This window comes from Strix aluco, chromosome 22, assembly GCF_031877795.1.
Source record: "Strix aluco isolate bStrAlu1 chromosome 22, bStrAlu1.hap1, whole genome shotgun sequence".
Lineage (NCBI taxonomy): Eukaryota > Metazoa > Chordata > Aves > Strigiformes > Strigidae > Strix > Strix aluco.
Genome location: NC_133952.1, coordinates 6693832 through 6712512, shown reverse-complemented (window position 1 = coordinate 6712512; position 18681 = coordinate 6693832). Strand labels below are relative to the sequence as shown.

The following is an 18681-nucleotide window of genomic DNA, read 5'->3' as shown; positions in this document are numbered from 1 at the left end:
TTCAGTAATGAAAATCTATCATCTTGATTATTAACTATTATAATACTCTCACTAGAGTAACTTTATGTCAATCATCGCATTAATAATATTGCCTCTTTGAAGTTCTAAAGCATTAATCATAGTCTATCAAGTGCTCTTGCAGAACTCCAATAGAAAGTGTGACAACAAAATTAACTCTTAACAGCAACCCTGGTAAGCTCATAAGTGCTTCTGAAAGTTTCATCCCAAATAACTTACATGCACTGGTGATCCAAATAAATATTGTGCTTGCTTAGTCCAGGGAAAAAAGCATATAAAAGGTAAGTAAATATTTGCTAGTGAATATCTGATGGTCAGACATTATTTAATTTCTTAGCTACAAATGTTGAAATACCAGTGAGTCTTATTTCGATAACTGTTAAATCCAAGTAAAAACTTAGACTGCTATAACACTTCCTTGACGAACTTGACATAGCAAGTGTAGGCCAGTGAGAATTCTTCCAAACAAAGTCATTCCTGTCAATCTGTGTAAGGTTCTTGGCAGGAATAACAAAATAAATTTGAAGGTTTGACAGATTAAAAAAAAATACACGCACTCTGGTCTGACAACCGTTTTTCCTTCCTGTTCATTTGGAAAATGTACTAAATAGTTAATAAGTGGAATATAAAATTACTTTGATATTTTGCAGTTTCGTAATCCAGTGACATGAGACTCCTCAGAAAGACTCTGCAAACACAAATTACCTTACAAAGGAGATCTCAAAGAAAACAGCTCTCAGCCACACACGAATGGAGTCTGCATCTCTTTCCATAAATACACCAAATACCAAAACTTTGCATGCACACACCTGAAGTTAACTTAATATGCTTGTTTATCACTGCATAATAAATTACATGGGGCATCTGTAGATAGGCCCCCAGTGTAAGATGTTCCCTGTAAACAATTCAAGTAAAATAAACGATTGATGCAAAATTACAGTAATTTGTAATAAAAACAAGCACTAAAAAGTTTAGTACCACTGATGGTACAGAATCAATATGAATAATATTGTTCAAATGGTTTTGAAAAGATGAATCAAAAAGAAAACAGAGAAAGGCAGTAAAAATGATTAAGAAGTACAGAAGATTCTCATTACAAGGAGAACTTAAGAGTCTTCACTAAATTAAGACATGACTCAAGCTAGAGGTAAATAAAATAAGAATACACTGAAAGTCAATCATTGACTTTACCTTCTACCCACCATAAAAGCCAGAGTCTCCAATTATAAAACAAAAAAATTAAGTAGGAGATTGCACAGGAGAGTAAGGAAACCATAGCAAGAGCAACAGTGTCTGGTAAACCTGGATTTAACATGAAGTAATGCAAAGGAATTCAAGAAAGGATTATTCATGTCAGTAAGAGTCATCCCGATTTAAGTGAGACAGCAAACCCAAACACTTTAGTACAGGTCAGGAAGTCAGTAACACATTGAGCTTGCTCTCTCCTATGCTGTAAGTAACAGGACAATTCTAAATCACAAAACAGGTCACTTAAGGGAATAAAAAAGAAAAGCACTTGTTTCATTCTGGCAAACAGTCTCTATTCTCCTGTTCTGCAGGAATTCATTCCCTTCCTGTTTTGGAACTTAACCTCCAAATCTATTTATCTCAAAGCTCTTCCCTAAAACAGCAATCACCAAATTTTCTCTGCATCTTCTACACAGAAGCCTTTAAACAGTTCTGTGATTCAGAAGAGAATTTGGAAAATCCTAATACAATAAAATATTTCTGCAAGGAAATGTAATATCTCAATAGAAACTTAGGAACTTTTAACTTGCTTTCAGGAAAATTAGAAAAGTATTTTCCTAAGAAGAAGAATAATTTCAAACCACACTGACTTAATTAAAAAAAAAAAAAATAGCAGTGGAACACCAAGCTTGTTTTCTTCCAGGTGACTCATTTTTTTCAAAGCTAACCCTGATCAATAGAAAAAAATTGATTTATACTGGAAAGCTGTCTGGTGTCTTATTTCAGTTCCTATTGTAGGTTATGTAACTGAAGACAGCATTAGCAAATTTGCTAGGAAATGCTGCAACTGTGGTCTAGATGTATTTTATTTCTTTAACTTGGAAAAAATACTATAAGGAAGTGTGGCTGAAAAAGCAAAAGTATAAAGTAAAATATGGAACAGTTCAGAACCTGAATAACCAAATAACCCAAGAAAAATATTTTTATTATGTTAGATAAATATATACATTTGCTCTAACCAGAAATAAGTTAGTAGCTAGAAACATGCCAACTTGTTACAATCATGAAGGCTGTATTGTTTTTTTAAGTTAAGCACAAAAACCCACAAAGTAACAGAGAGTACGTTAAAACAAGAACTACAAGCACCTTGCAAAGACCCGATAATCAGCATCGAGCCCTTACGCTGCATTCCTGACCACCTTCAAGCTCTTTGCTAAATTCTTCCTGGAAGAAGTTCTGCTTTCTTAGTGGCATCACCACTCAGATGCTTGTCTCGACAAAGCACTAGACACCAGGATGCCTGCTCCCTCCTCGAGCACAAACCCCTACCCCGAGCCCCGACAGCGCGGGGAGCACCTGCGGGTCTCCATCGCCAGCTGCGCGTGTGGAGACCTTCAGAGCGAGTGTACACACAATAGTACATCTGAGGCTTCTGAAGAACAAACCAACCATACAGCCTTCCCGAACCTTGTAATTACAGCACGTAAGTAAACAAGTTTCCCAATGTTCACATAAATATGATACAAGCTGACTAAAGCAAAACCACCGTTTTTTTAATAACTTAGGAAAGAGCTGAACAATGCCTCATATTTCCAAAAGTTTATTCTTAGAAATATAGATTTTAACAGGTCAAATACATGCAATTTAGTGCTAAAATTTTATCTCTTTTTTAATACAGATTAATTTATTTTTTTACCTCTGAAATGAAGGCTTATCTTCTATTCTTAAACCCGTAGGCAGGAGCAAGGCTGGAATGAATCATACCAATTTCACTCTGCTGTTCAGGAAAGCTCAGAGCAGCAGCTATCATAGGAACTGGGGGCGTTGCTGCAGAAGTGAAGATGGGAATTTAAAGTAACACAAGTCTCCTATTCAAAGGGCCCCGTGTATGAGGGATAAAAGAAAATTTCTGCTGGTTAGACCCCCTCAAATACATCAGATATTCACTAGATAGGACCTGCCGTAGAGATACCGTTCCCTTGACATTCCAAATGCAGCTTGTTAACTGGAGTTGTATAATTCTTCTCATAAATCTGTGTGATTTTGGGAAATCAAAGTGAATTTCATTTTAAGGTTTTGTTCCAGATGATCTTGTTGACCTTCTCCTTCCTCACTTGTCTTTTCCCAGTCATTGGCTAGGAAATTTTGAAGCCTTGAGTTGCTACCTAAGTTTTTATTAAATCTACTGGAAATAGAGCTTAGATAAAAATATCATTTGATGTTATTCTTGATACAAATGTACAGCTTACAGAACTTTAACATCCTCCTATAAGCTACATTCCCATTAATAAGCAATTATTTTTCCTCACAAGCTCTTTTCCATTTGGAAATAAGTTTTAAACTTTTTCCAAGTACAATTAATAAATTCATGCAACTTAGACAATCAGGGCATCACTTGGCCATGATTTCCATTTGTGATGGCATCCAGATGGCAATCCAAGGCCTACCTTTTGTAAACAGGATGCATATTTATGTGACTCTCAAGCACAGCTAATGATTATTTGCCTATGAAATTATTAACAAAAAAACTGCAAGGATTTCTACTGTCACAGAATTTAACCTGCGTATTTCATCTCTACATTTCCCTTTTCTGCAGCAGCAATTTGACACTGTTCAGCAAGTCACACTTACAGACAAAAGAAAATCCACTGTACCTTTCATTATGACAGCATTTATTTAGAATCTGTGAAGCAGAAGCCCAAAGTTGCACTTTGCATTGACTGATATAAAACAAGGCATAATAATTATTTATAACAGATAACTGATTCATAATTCACCCACCTTAATCTCACACTATCTCTGGGACACTATTATTTACTAAGAGTTACCCTATAGTTCATGCTCCCCCTGAAATCTGGTAAGAACCATGGGAAATAGCAACATTATGACAGCACTAGAGCCATTTAAGGTAAAGTTTTAAAAGATTTATTAGCAGCGGTTTTAGACTTTAAAACTGCACTACAATAAATAATCACCAGGGGCTGTCCAAGACATAAGTGAACCTGATGCAGGTGTTTTGCCTGCACTACAATCGAGGACTCTATTTTAAGAGGTGACACAACCGGGGTTTTTAAGAGGTCACTTGGTTTCATGACAGACTCCCACTCAAGTTGCCGTACGCAGCACGTGCTTTTGGTAAAACGAAATTACAGACTTTTTCCCCCCCTTGACAGCCTGACTTTGTACGGAGAGAAGATAGGAGAGAGGCACACGCAGTGTTCATTTCAGACAACAGGATGAATTATGCCACTGGGGTTTGTTGCCTAGATAAAGCGCTAAGTGGAACACAGCTAAGAGACAAATACAGCTGAACAGCACAGCACGGAGCCACTACCATACAGATATAAATAAGTACAGAAGTAAAACATTGTCCTCTTCTCCCCTCCCCCCCGCCCTCCCCAAAAAAGTTGTTTTTAAAAGGTATTATTCACAGGCATGTAGCAGAGCAAACTTTTATCCTGTGTAACATCAGTATCTTTCTTCCTCTGAGAACACACTTGTGATCTGCCACATACTCTGTAACAGAAACTGCCTAGACCCTTTTAGCATTGTTTGACTACACTTTAGAGCTTACTCAGCACCTTAAAGCAGATTAGAGCCTGATAAAACCACTGGATATTTTTATGTATGACCATCCTTTTTTTTTTTTTTTTAAATACTTTAGTTAGTGAAAAGTTACTTTTGGAAGGAAGACTGAATCTGAAGCCAGAGACTCCAAAAGTGTTTTTCTTGAAGGAAACACTCATCCTCGATATTACTGCTTACTACTGCTGCAGATTACTAGTGTGATATATAAAGGAAGAAATGCCCTGATGAGAGAAAAAAATGTCCACACTACTCCTCTAATGGACACATGCATTCAACTGTAAAGTGAAAGCCAAGCTGTTCTCTTTTTTGCCTTAGAAAGGGAATTACTGAAAAATCTTGTGCTAATACATTTGATTTGAACAAATTTTCCTACAAGCTTGGCAGGCGGGACAGAAGCATACTACCTTCAGCCTGGGAGAAACAGATAATAAATGCTTAACAAATGAAATTTCAGAAAATGCAAAAGCAACAAAAAATTTATTAGATAACTTTTCTGCTAGTTGTTGACCATACACCATCAGCTGCTGGCTCTTAACCATGTAGTAATCGTGTCAAAGACAACAGGGGTTAGCTCTAATAAAACTCTGTGATGTTACCCAAGTTCACCAAGTTGTTTTCTTTCTTGTGGGTTGTATTCCACTCCCCCCGCCCCCCATACCCTTTTATCCTACTAAATTTCTTTCTAAATCTCAAAAGCACTTATCACCTTAGCAACAACATGCAATGTTTCAATGCATAAAAATAAATTAGTAAGAACTGCCTCTTTTCCTCAAGGACTCCTAAGCTGTTGTGCACAGCAAAAGAAAGACGTAAAGAATTTACTCCAGCTATGAAAACCTACAACCAAGCCAGGCAGTAACTATTGAAGATTAACACCTGGGAGATGTATTTTGTATGCAGACTACAAGAACAAAAACATGCAAGACACTGAACTGCTGAAGAAGTTGTGCAAGTAAAGAGCAGGTGAGTTCTAAGAAACATGACTGAGACATAACCCAGATCTCACCTTCAGCAAAAATGTTAGAGAAGACTGGTACACAGAGGAGAATGCCAGGTGCCATCCTAAATATGCTCTAAAGGAGATTATGAACCTTGTGTCAGTAATCACTTGCAAACAGAGGTCAGATCAAGGTCAAGGAAACCAGTTCAATCTGTATTTTGTGTCCACCCTAGACTTGGTCAGCTGCTGACTCTTAAATGCCATCTCAACTTTACAAATTTAGTAAGGCCTACCTCTTATGGTAAGCCAGTCTGAACTGACAGCGTGTGAGGATTTATTCAGAAATACGAGAGCATTCCTACTGCAATATGGAAAGTTTTACAATAATGAAAGCCTTGACTGATTGGGCAAAACTCATCACATTTGTGAAATGGTCAGCTTTTCTCATACAATCAGAGTTCACTAAATAAATTGCAGACACAAGACTATTTGTCAAATGATAGATATCTTAACTGTTCAAGGACAAGGCCTAAGAAGCATTAAAAATTCAAAAGGATATTTGTCTTACTAAATACAGAATAATTATGAGCTATTTAATAACTGCATGTTTTGAATAACTAAATTATAATACACTTCTCAATGTCTTGTCTAGTCATTTCTAAGGTATTAAACTATCAATTTACTTTTCTAGAAAATGTGTTTCTAAAGGACACACGCATTCACAGTTGTTTAAACTTGGCAGTTCTTACTTAGTTCTATTTTCTCTTCAATGTGTAAGATGACAACCTGCAACACAGGCCAAAATAAAGTTTATAAAAAAAGGAATTAATTGATTTGTTTAAATAGCTAATAAATTCAAATTTCACAACCCTCCAGAGGAGCTACTCTCTAGTTAAAGTTTCTTAAATTGGTATTTAATCTAAATCTTGTACTAACTCCCAGTTTTTCACATGCATAAAGTCATAACAACTTTCTCCTCCCACCCCCCTTTTATCACAGTTAGAATTACTTTTTTTAAAATTACTTTTTATTCCTGCTCTCACAATTTCCTTTATTTTCCCATAAAGCCTCAACCTCAGGACTAAGAAACTTCCATATCCAAGAGATATAGCTGAATCTGCAGAAGAAGGGATATCAGTAGAAACCATTTTGGAATCCTATCTGCAGCTACTGCTATCAAATCAGCAGAAAGATATTGTGTTTCTATAAGAAAATTGCTGTGAATTGCAAATATTAGCAGATGTTACTAGGAATACTAAAACAAGAGTAAATGTCAAGCAGTAAAAATAATTCCAAAAACCTACTAAAAATAGAACTATGAAATTTCAGAATAAGCATGTATTAGAAAAGAATAAAGCACATACTATGAATTGCCTTATCTTTTACAGCACGGATGCAGAAATGTTAATCATAACAATTCAAAGCAACTAAATACTAAGAATTTGGTCTTTCTCCTTCATGATACAAAAGTAAAATTCCACAGATGAATTTTTCTTGGTTATTCTCAAATGCTTCGTCTATATTGTATCTGGGGTTGGTTTGTTGGGTTGGGGGTTTTTTTAGTATTTGTGAGCCTTGGTAAAGGAGCTTATGTTTATAAAATGAGGGAAAAGACCTATTGCTTCTAATTATGACAGTCTGAAACCTGTAAACCCCGTAACAGTTAGAACTTTAAACCTATAAAATAGCACAAAACCAAAACCCAGGAACCCCCGAATTAGTTTACTGATATTTTTATCTGTAATTTCACGAATGCAAATAAAACTTCTCTGCCATGAAAAATTACCTTAGAAATTATTCTGTCTGGCTTCTCTGATTTATAATATAATCAAATTCTTTCAAGTTGCTTTTCTAGCCTTTCAGGTAAATCACAGGCACACAAATTCTATTTGCTAACATAAGGCACATTTAGGAAAAGCATAATACAGCCTCTAATTTACCAAGCATTACTTAAATATGTGCTAAATATGCTTTCCATTACAGGCAGCAAAATAAAAATCAGTGCTTGAATTTCAGTTTGTATTAGCTCAACCTATGCATTACTGTTCAAAAGAATAATCGTGTTGCACCACTTCTTCCTCCCAGCCCCCTCCTCAATCTCTAAAATAAAAAAACTTATGTAATAACTGTTCTCCTAAATATTTGAGCTTGTTCCCCATGTGAGTTCCACAGTCAACTACACTACAAATAGGAGCAGGCCCTAAATTTTAAGTTAAAAAAATTTACAGTGATGTCATCTGAAAGATTATCTCCCTTCCTTCCTTGGTTTGTTGGTAACCTTCAGAGAATTCCAAACTATACATGTTCACCTACAAGAGGAATCGATACCCTTGTGCTACAACTGTAAATGCTTCCTTTTTATATTTACTCCCTCTAAGTGACAGCTTCTGTTACAATTTTGGCCTAAAAGAGTAGTCAAAATGTCAGTTATATAAGGTCATACGAGGAGGTACAGGCACTCCAAAAAATATTGCTACTGAATTAATCATGGAAATAATCATGGATGTCTGGTTTGACATACATATTTACATAAAGACTAACGTGTATGCCCCCCCGAAATTCTTCTCCCATCCTTCCTCCTTTGCTAAAGTCAGCCAGAAGTAGTCATTCACGCTGCCTGCAAAATTTCATAACCAACAAGCTCGCCAGTACCCTAAAAATAACAAGAAATTAAAAACCTTACTTTCCCATTCGCACCAGCGCTCGACTAAAGTAAAAAAAAAAATAATCCTTGCGCGTAAGAGAAACCCATTCCTCGGCGACACTTCACTTGTTAACACTGCCTGCAAATAATTTTAGCAGCAACCCCACCCACACAAAAAGTTTATAGTTTTCGGAAGGCTGACACAACGCCGCGCGCTGTTGCGCAAAGGCCGTTCCCAGCCGCGGGAGCCCCGGGAGCCCCCGCCGCGGCGCTGCCCACCCCCGCCCGGAGACATTTTCCCTCCGGGCCGAGCGCCCGGCTGCCGAAACCGGACCCGCGCCTCTCCCAACTTTCCCCGCCGCGCCGGGAGACACCACAACTTCCATGTTTCTTCCCCCCCACACCCCCCCCCCCCCCCCCGCCCTGCGCCGTCCCTCCCTCCGGCTCGGGAGGCGGCGGCGGGGGAAGGTCACGGCGGCCGCCGCCGCCCACCCGGCAAAAGTTTGAGGGTCGCCCCCCTTCCCCCCGCCGCCATGGCCGGCCGCGGCGGGGCGCGGCGCGGCAGGGAGGGAGGAGGGAGGGCCGGGGGCCGCGGCGCGGCGGGCGGGCGGGCAGGGCCCTACCTTTCTTGGCTTTCGGGGAGTGCCGCCGGCTCCGGGCGCTGGCTCGCTCTTCCTCAATAGCGGCGGCTATCTCCGGGTCGTCCTCCCCATTGTACCACACCAACAGCTCCTCGCCGGGCGCGATTGGCTGCCGGGAGAGAAGAGAGAGGCGCGGCGCCAATCAGGCGGCGGCTTGTTGGCGGCGGGCCGCGGGGCGGGGAGCGGCCGCGGCGGCCCCCACGGCGCTGCCCCGCGCAGCCCGCGGCGCCCCGCGCGCGGAGGGGCGGCCGCCCGCGCCCCCTGCCGGCCGGAGGGCGCGCAGCGCCCAGCTCCGCCCCACACCCCCCCCCCGGCCCCGCCCCGCCCCCGAAGGAAACGGGCGCTGAAACGGGGCCGGTTCCCCGGGCAGGCAGCGCCCCGGCAGCCCCCGACCTCCTGCCACCGAGGAACCGGGCCTCTGCCGCCAGCCCCACTGATTAATTACACAGTGAAACAATTATTAAGCAGATTTGGAACTTCAAGCTGGAAAACCCCCGATTTTGTCTCAAATCGTGACACTGACTTAAACCCGCGCAGGCTGAGCTCACGGCAGCGAAAGCCCCGCTGCTCGGTTCTTTTCGGGGAGCTATCAGCAGGGCTCGAGCTACACACACCTACCTCACACAAAGCATTAATATAAATAATGAGTAAAACTGTTCAGTCATCCACTAAAGTTGGTATTTAGAAGAAAATCTAAAGATACAGGAAAAGACTGCCGCAGAGAGTTAAAAGGAATACAGAGAAAACAGATAATTACTACGTGTTTAACAGATCCACTTGACCACAATCATGAAAGATTTCTTTGCCATTCCAATTTTATCATTTCTGATTTTTTTAATCCAACCAACAAATTCACAGGAACGACCAAATTAGCCAAGTAGACATCACTGCAATTACTACTCCTATTCCCAGCACTGTCACCAAATTGAGCAATACTAGTTTCTCTGATTATTCCACATGCTCCTTAAAACATTATCAGACTCAAATCAGTAAGTCCCCAAGTTTGCAGGCTAAAGATGTATTTGGACCTATTTTTTAAATCTTTGTAATTATCTCTCCATTTCCTGAAGCATTCTATCCAAAACCAAGAAAAATCAACTTAAATGCCTTCCTTTACCTTAACTACAATCCCCCTTTCTCCAGGGCTTAATGAACATGGGGCTTGGGGAAATAAGATACTATTTTTAGAGTCATTATGTTAGAGCAAAGGGTATCCCTACACTGTTATTTCAAGTCTGAAGCCAAAGGGAATTTTTGTATCAAGAACAATAGTAATATTTGTTTCTTCTAAAGCACTTCTTTTTTTAGGTCTCACAGCACTTGATAAAGGTTATAGTTATCTTCATACCCCCAGACACTGGAACAACAAGAGAAGCAAGTGTTTAAGTTATAATGTAAGCAAAGCCTACGGTTTGGTTTCCTTAACAGTTCTGGAGGCCTGATAGGATAAATGCTGCTAAACCTATTTGCATGGTCCCATTTTGCAAGTATTTAGCAGCAAGGAATGAAGAAGAGTTGTCTGATGCAAACAACTTACCATCTAAACAATATACAAACTCACAGAAAAGAGCCGACAAAAATTTTAGGCAATGCAAACACAGGATGATCACGAGCATGTCATTTGTTAGCTGCATGGCTGGAACTAACATTCAACTTGATGAATTTAGTTTTGGTGTAACTAATCTAGAATCTAAATTAAGCCCTCTAACCTTGTACTTCTAAAACGAGCAGCAGCAGCTCCAAACCCAGACAATTAAAACAGCTCCCTCGCTAGCAACGTGAGCAAGAGAAGGACTACACTGACCAAGTGCCACTTCTACTGCTACTCTGACACTAGAGAACCCACGGCCGTCTCTCACTGGTGACACCCTCTAGTAACAACTCTAAAAACCAACCTCCTTCAAACGATTACCTACAAATTGTTTGTGTAGTAGTGTCAGGTTAGGATAGCTTGGTTAAAGAAAAAGGTATGAATTTTGGAAAGGCTTATTAGGTTAATAACTCCCACATGCTTTTTGGTGCTTCATGTTTTACCTACGACATTTAGCATTCCTTAATCTGAACATTTGCTATTCAAAAGGTTTAAAGTAATTTCAAAATTTGTTATTGTCAGGAGTACTACCCTAACAAGTTATATCCTAAGAAGTTCTAGCACAGATTGTCTAAAATTCAACTCGCTGTACATGTACAAGCACTGCAATGTGTCTTGTACAGACTGAGGCATTTGCCTGTCTGATCTTAGCACATCTATTTTTCACCACAGACTGTGCATTTTACTGTGATACTGTGCTTTTGCACCTGGATGTGGTGTTATCTCCCCCAGTGTAACCACAGTGGACAGTTTGTGGCATCAGCACTTTGACACTGTACAACCCTCTGTTACCTTGTGTTCCTACGTAACAAGGAGGTTCTTGAGTTATTATAAACCTGTTTGACAAAACATTCTTCTAGAAACAAATTCATTTCACCTTAATCAAGGACAGTTACACGGCCAAGCTTATTTAGAAGACTTTTTGAAACTGAGTTTTCACCGCAATTTCACTTGAATTACAAAGTCCTGCAGTATGTGCAGAATAACACTATTCAACCACCTCATTTCATTAGGAGAGGCAGGAAGAACTTCTGAAACTCCATAATGAGTTTGTTTCAACAAAATATCACAACTCTTATATATGCATCCCAGGGAAAGCATATGCAAAGCAGCCTACAAATCTCCTCAGTGCCTCAGTAAAGATGAAGAAAAAATGGAAAAGAAAAAATATTTGCCTCTGCTCACTTAAAAGTTCTATGCTATTACTATTCATTTACAGCAGAGAACAGGGAAGTTAAAGCTCTCTGCAGTTTTGAGGTTCTTTTACACCAAGTAAATTTGGACTTTGCTTATCTTAGCAATGAAGCTTGGAAATCAGCCTGTTTAACTTACAAAGTAGAAACCCACAAAAAGCTGAAGAAAACCTGGGGAAAAAAAAAATAAATAGCCATGACAGTATTTTATATGCTTCGAGGTGAAGCAGAACAAAATGACATACAAGCCACTCCAATTCTCCTTTGGGGGTAAATAAAAACTGTGCTGTTTATTTATCACCTAATGGAATTCCCCTAAATTTATGAATTATGATAAAGATCAGGAAGGAACCATGTGTACATACCTGGGCTAGTAAATTTACAACAGTTTAGAAATACACACCGAAAGAGAAGGACGTTTAAGGTCTTATTTACTACACACTTTCTTTTGTCTCAATTATCAGCAACGTGCGATGTTAATCTAAGACTGGTACGGACTCTGCAAGACCAACATCATCTCTGATACAGAAGGTGAGACAAAAACAAACCTTTAAATAAAAAACAGGCATATAAGCAACTGTATTTTGTAAAGGAAGTAGAAAACAGCACAATTTTTTCCCAGGGTATGAATTTTCCCTACAGTTTCAAAGGTATAGGATAATAAAAACTGATACAACAGGCCATATTTAAATGCTTTAATGTAGTAACTTGCCCTTGAGACCACACATTTGAAATCTCCTCTACATCATACGTCTCCTACGCTATCAGTCACTTGCAGCTTAACTTCCAATTTCTTCACACTAACTTTATTTAAAAAGCCTGGTTACTGTAAATTTGTCGTTTTAAATAAAAATAACTTTACAAAAGACTAGACAAAATAAGCTTTCTTAATGCCTTCCTCAGGTTTTCATATTCTTGGAATGAACAAGAAAGTAAACAGAATACTGGATTTTAAACACTCCTATTAAAGTACAAGAATAGTCCACTTGTGCAACTAAAAAAACCACAAAATGTGACTTTCTAAATCTTGACCTGATTTATCAGTATGCTGACTGAATGCTGAATGTTTAATGGTAGTGAAAACTGTCCAATTTCACAACAAGCTTTCCCTTCAAAAATCATTACAGATTAGCAAGATCTGAATTTTCGTTACATATCACTTCTCTAAAAGGTGGGAAAATATATTGAAATAGATGGTTCAAAAAATAATTGGAATATCAATATGCACTTTTAACAAACATTCATTATTATGGATTTGTGAGCTTTTTTTCCCCAATATGGAGCAAAGTTAAGCTTTAGATTATAACCTAGTTTTGCACAGTGAAGCGACTCAGACATTTCTACAGCCACTTCTTAAATTACCTGCCGAGTTACCTGTGTAATAGATGCAGTGACAATCAAGGAACAGCAGGAGTGCACCGCTGAACCGTGGCTGCAATGCTTCTTGGACTAACTTGCTCCTGGAAACAATCTGGTTACTTTTGAGCAGCATGAAACTGGGATTACTAATACAACCCATCCCAACATGGCTCGTGCAGAACTAGTTCAAGCATGTCCACACTGCGTTCCTGGAACTAAGTCTACAGGGCAGAAACAACTCGGTGGTTCTATGCCAGCCCAGATCCCAGCACCTCACTTTGTGCGACACCCAAGCCCAAAACTACTCAGAGCTACTGCTTCTGCACTGGCCTCTAAGAGGAACAGCAGCAAGCCTCTGCGCAGAGGCAGCCTGCAGGTAACACTATTTCTGATGTAACACTCCCTTCAACTAGCATACAGTGCAGACACCAACATGAATTTCCAGAAGCTTCCCTGGGACTGGTATTGCCAACACTGAACTGAAGCTCATAAACAATCCCTCAGCACACTGGGAAAGGCCCAGCACACACGTGGCTAAGTGGTGGCTGCAGGGGCAAATAAAGCCTGCTGAAGACAGTACTTTGAAGAACCCCTTTGCATCCCAAACTCAAAATCTCACACTGCAAAAAATCCCAGACAGATTTTGAAACTAATAAAACTGATGCTTATAGGCTGCTCTAACAGTCTTCAGAAAGAGCTGCTTGGCACCGTGCTCCTGTTGGCAAGACCTACTAGGATAAAATTCATCAGGTTGCAAGAGAAGACAGTCAAAGGAACAAAAGGATATTTCAGATGCTGAGGCAAGGTATTTGTTATTCTGTCAGCAGTGCTCAGCCTCTTCTAGTGGTACACTTATTTTCTGAAGTGCAATATTATCCATCAGAAAACAAATCTGAAATATGTGAATGCTTGTCTTTATCAGGACTAAAACCTTGCAGAAAACGTTCAATGAGAGAGAAATTTAAAATGTCAAAATGACTCCAAAAGCACACTTATGTTAATGAACTAGTGTGACTATGGGCAAAGGCAGAGGCAACCCAAAATAAAGTGTCTAGAGAAAACTAAGCTGGCTACAGATTCACATCAGGAGCCTGCCCTCAGTGAATAAACAGTGAAGAGAAGTCAACAGTCCGGCTGGCAATAGCAAACCTCTACTTGAATGCTATCTCAAAAGGTATTAGAAAGTTCAGAAAATGTTTAGAAGTTTGGTTTTTTCCAATGTAGTTTGAGTGACCTAAAATAGAACATTACATATTGCTGTACTGCCGTATAAACTTCAAAAATGCATGGTATCAGCTCATTCTTTTATTAAGTGAATATCGGTTACTTACAGATGTTGTCAGCCTTAGAAGGAAATGTAAGAAACAGTAATAGCACAGCAGCAAGGCTGCATATACCCAAAAACCACAAAAGCATTTTAAATAAAAACAAAGTCAAGCTATATATACTCACTGCTAGGAGGCTCTTGATCAGAGATTCAGATAATACTTTATAGCCACAACATTCTAACACTAACATCCTCTACCATTACTTATAGTTAAACCTTTTTTTTTTTTCCTTGGTTTGGGAGATACAATGCCCCAGGAATTACACCCTTTTTCCTGCCCCTCCCTGAATAAAACTGGAATGGTATAAAACCCAGAAAATTTGTTTCATGAAGCTACCTATAAAAGTGTCTTGACAACCAATCTTTGTCATACAATGCAAAGACCATATAATAACTAATTTCTGCAAAAAATCCTCAGCAGAAAGGGTCTCAGTATCTACAAAAATAGGAAAATATTTATGTAATCTGCTATAGTTTTTCATTCTAGTTTGTATCAAATTTGGTGCTACAGCAAATCATTAATCAACAAGATGGACTTAGTGTCCATCCAAATGCTGTATCTTAACAGTAGATCTTAATGTCAACTGTATTGGCACAGAAGAATTTAGACCAATGAAATGTAACATTTGCAATATTTTAATTATGCTTCATAAAATGTTTCAAAATCTGTTTAATACAAATATTTAAAAAATAGGATTTGAGTAAAGGGGGAAAAAAAGTATTAATAATAAAAGTAAGAGAGCAGTAACTATTCTTCAGACATCGATACCTTTAAACTTTTGTAGTATATGGTCCTGTTGATCTCCAGAGGAAACAGGTTTTGCTCCTTTCCTGAACGTGCCCAGTTTATATAGCGTAGCCAGTTCCCTTTCTCAGGATCAGTTGCATCAACACACATCCATCCCAAGTTTGGGTAATACACCTATGAGACAAAAATGGCATTAAGCAAATGGACAACTTAACATGGAAGCGTACGTGCACTAAACCACTACACAGTTTAAAGCTATGCAAAATAGGAATCATCATCTAAGGACAGAGATAACAGAAAGGATATGAACAGAAGTAGGAGTTGTACTGGGGGGGGTGGGGAGCGTTTCTGGTCTTCTGCAAACTTTTTAGTGGAACTGGTACAACAGGAAAAAAACCCCAACTTTTGGCCTGCAAGCCCTTTTCTGAAGGTTTTGGGCTCAAAAGCCAAAATACTTGAAACATTTTATGCTTTCTTTTCAGTTTGGCAAGCCTGAAATGATTCTAGATTCTACATTCAGTAAAATGACTGATTTTAAGATATGAAGGCAATAGAGCTTTATTTTTACTATACGATGAATTGGGAAAAGCAACTACATAGAAGTTCAAAGCATTTGCTTTACTGGAAAGATAAAGGAAAGCATAGTTTATATTTAATCTTTTTGCAGGTTATTAAAGAAAACCTTAACCTTTCAGAAATGTTGTGATCACCGTAAAAAATTGACCATGTCAATAAACTTCTACGTGTTTCAAGATGCTGCGTAAATTCTTTGGTTTCCGTTCTTGGAGAAGAAATTTTAACACCTACTCCTATTTTACATTTCAAGACAGCTTGCAATAAAGCAAGGTTACTGACATCTTCAGTATTTTCTGATGACAGGCAACTCTGCTTCTCTTTGAAGACATGTTATGCATCTCCCACTCTTCTTATTAGAATCCAAGTTAGATGCCTATAAGAAGAGCTATCAGTGGATGCTATACATTTTTTTCCAAACCGAAGAACATACCACTGTTCAGCAACTGCAACTATCATACTTCCATTACTTTGTCTCAGAACACAGGCATACTGACAGGTACACAAGTCTCAGAAGTACTGGGCAGCTCACAGATTTTTAGAAAAACAATAAAGGAAAAATAAGTGCAATTTGATTATATCTCATTATTTGCTTTTTTCCTTTTGGTCAAGTCTATAAATATCAGCCTCTGTCTGGAAGAGCTCTTTTTCAAAACCCAGCCTCCCTAGCTCATTACCTCCTGCAGCATTCACTGACCACCACTGCAGATAAGGAATAAACTACAATTCTGATTTCAGCGTAACTTTCCCATTCTGGTATACAACGTGGCAGCTTTTTATTGTTTCTGATACTTACTTCACCAGCAATTCTAAGTCTTTTCAAACTGTTTTCCATTTTTAATTTCAAGTACACTTCTACAATAGCTTAAACCAAGAACCATTTAATAAATTTCATTTCTCTTGTGTTGGTTTAATAAAATAGAATTTTATCAATAAAGGTAAAGTTTCAATAAATATACCAAAACCATCTTAGTTTCTTTCCAAGCAAACAGAAAACATCTCCCTTACTTAAACTATTCCAGCATGGATTTCATCAGCTGACTTCTGAAAGAATGTTCATCAGCACACCCAGCCCTTGCAATATGAAAGCGTACACAGCTTCACAGACCAAGACTGTAAAAGCAATTCTTCTGGTTAAAGTGGAAGAAAAGAGCTGATCAATGCTGTGGAAGAGTTAGCAGATACGGAATATATGGCAAAACATTATAGTTTTTTTATGTGTTAGTTTATCATGGTTTTATATTACTTTATTATGATTTTGCATGAAACAAAATACTTTATTTATCTTCATCAGTTAAAGCTTCTAATTTAGAGAATACCGTTTAAAGGCCTTGTGCTCTGTGAGAAAGGAAACAGCTCCAACTCCTCTATATAACATTGCGACTTTAAGTGATTCCTGTAAACCACAATAAAGATCATTCAGCACAGTTGTGCCAGTCATTCTGAACTGGCAGACGGCATTTCCCTCAGTTTTCAGTCGCTTGCCGTCATTTTCCTATCCGAGGCTTTTCTCTGACAGAAAATGAAAATATACTCAAGTCTCTATTTCTCTCCTCAGACACAGCAAGCATTCACTGACACACAACTCATCTTTTTCAAAATGATCCTCTAGCACGACAGTTCAAAATTATTAAAATTGACTAGAGATGCCAGCTTTTGGAAGCCGCCTTCTTCAGATTAACTTCACTAAAGAAACAAATGGGATTCTTGTGGAAAAGGTGGTTCTCCTAGTTGGAGATCTGTATACCTAACTACTCCCACACACCACCATCCTTTTACAAACCATATTTTCTAACAGTTAAGATTCTGGAGTGGTTTCAAATATCAGCATATGGGGCCAACTGTTGCGGTCTCATTTTAGCTGCTTTTTTCTAATTCCAAAATCAGTATTAAAGCAACACACAATTACTTTGAAATCTAGCAAGGGTTCCCATTATCGCCTGCATTGCAAACTATGAAACTTTTTAACAGTTTGTTTGTGACTATCATTTCTCAACACAAATTTAAAAAATATTAAGACATATCCACTGAGAACATTTAAAAGCCAGCACTGAGAAAAACAATTGCAAGGTCAATAATTTACTCGACTGATTCAATCTCACTAAGTGTTCTTGTACCAGATCAAAATTGGAGATACCTTATGCAGTGGAGTTTGTGATAATATTAGCTCAATGCAACAAACATTATACTTGAATACATTATTACTTTCCTGAATGTGAATTTGCATTGATGGGAAATTGTTCTAGATCAATTCCTCTTACAGGGGTTAACATTTAGTTTTGTACATGTATCCAGTATTTTATGTGGTTCAATTTCTGTGGGCCAGAGGCCAGAAGGATGACTACCATCAGTATCTTTAGCCTAAAAATCTGTTCCACAACACGCTATGCCCCAGTTCCTCCATCCCATCCCTCCCTGACCGTTCATTTTGCTAAAGCCATTGCTCTATGTGTCTTCAGAAAGATGAAGAAGTCTTCGGAAGTAGTTATGAACCGCCTTAAAGACACTGCAGACAGGATTCAACTCCAGATTAAGACACCTACATTTTGAAATGTACATAATAATCCAGGTCCTACAACTATCAGTGGAGTTTAGAGGTATTCAGCTGTCCAGACAGTATTTGCTTTAAGGCAAGGCCAAACACAAGCAGCACATGAAATATTGCAACAGTTGAGACCTTTTTACAAAAACTCCAAAAGCAAAACCAAGTCCCATAACAAAGCTGGTTTCCAAAGAGCTAGATGAGGAGGAAGGCTGTGGCTTCCATGAGAAATTCCACATCCTCCTAATCTCCCTAACTTCAGTACTCAGTTGTAGAAGGGATACCAGCAATAGATTGTTAAGGGGAGCTGTGATCCAGAGAGAGTTTAT

At 38.7% G+C, this 18681-nt stretch overlaps 1 protein-coding gene across 6 annotated transcripts in view; it reads right to left on the bottom strand.

Moving 5' to 3' along the window:
- The window catches only part of PRDM2 (PR/SET domain 2), a 74641-nt gene that overhangs the window by 37769 nt on the left and 18191 nt on the right, over nt 1–18681 (bottom strand). For 4 of the 6 annotated variants that reach the window (XR_012626112.1, XM_074848277.1, XM_074848278.1 and 1 more), the window contains 2 exons: nt 15259–15411; nt 9002–9128 (listed from right to left, as the gene is read on the bottom strand). Coding sequence is in view for 3 of the 6 variants with exons in the window: in XM_074848277.1 (XP_074704378.1) it covers nt 9002–9128; nt 15259–15411 (280 nt within the window). In the remaining 3 variants the exon portion in view is untranslated. Of the gene's footprint in view, nt 1–9001; nt 9233–15258; nt 15412–18681 lie in introns of those variants that run through there. The other 2 variants (XM_074848281.1, XM_074848280.1) reach the window with 1 other exon arrangement.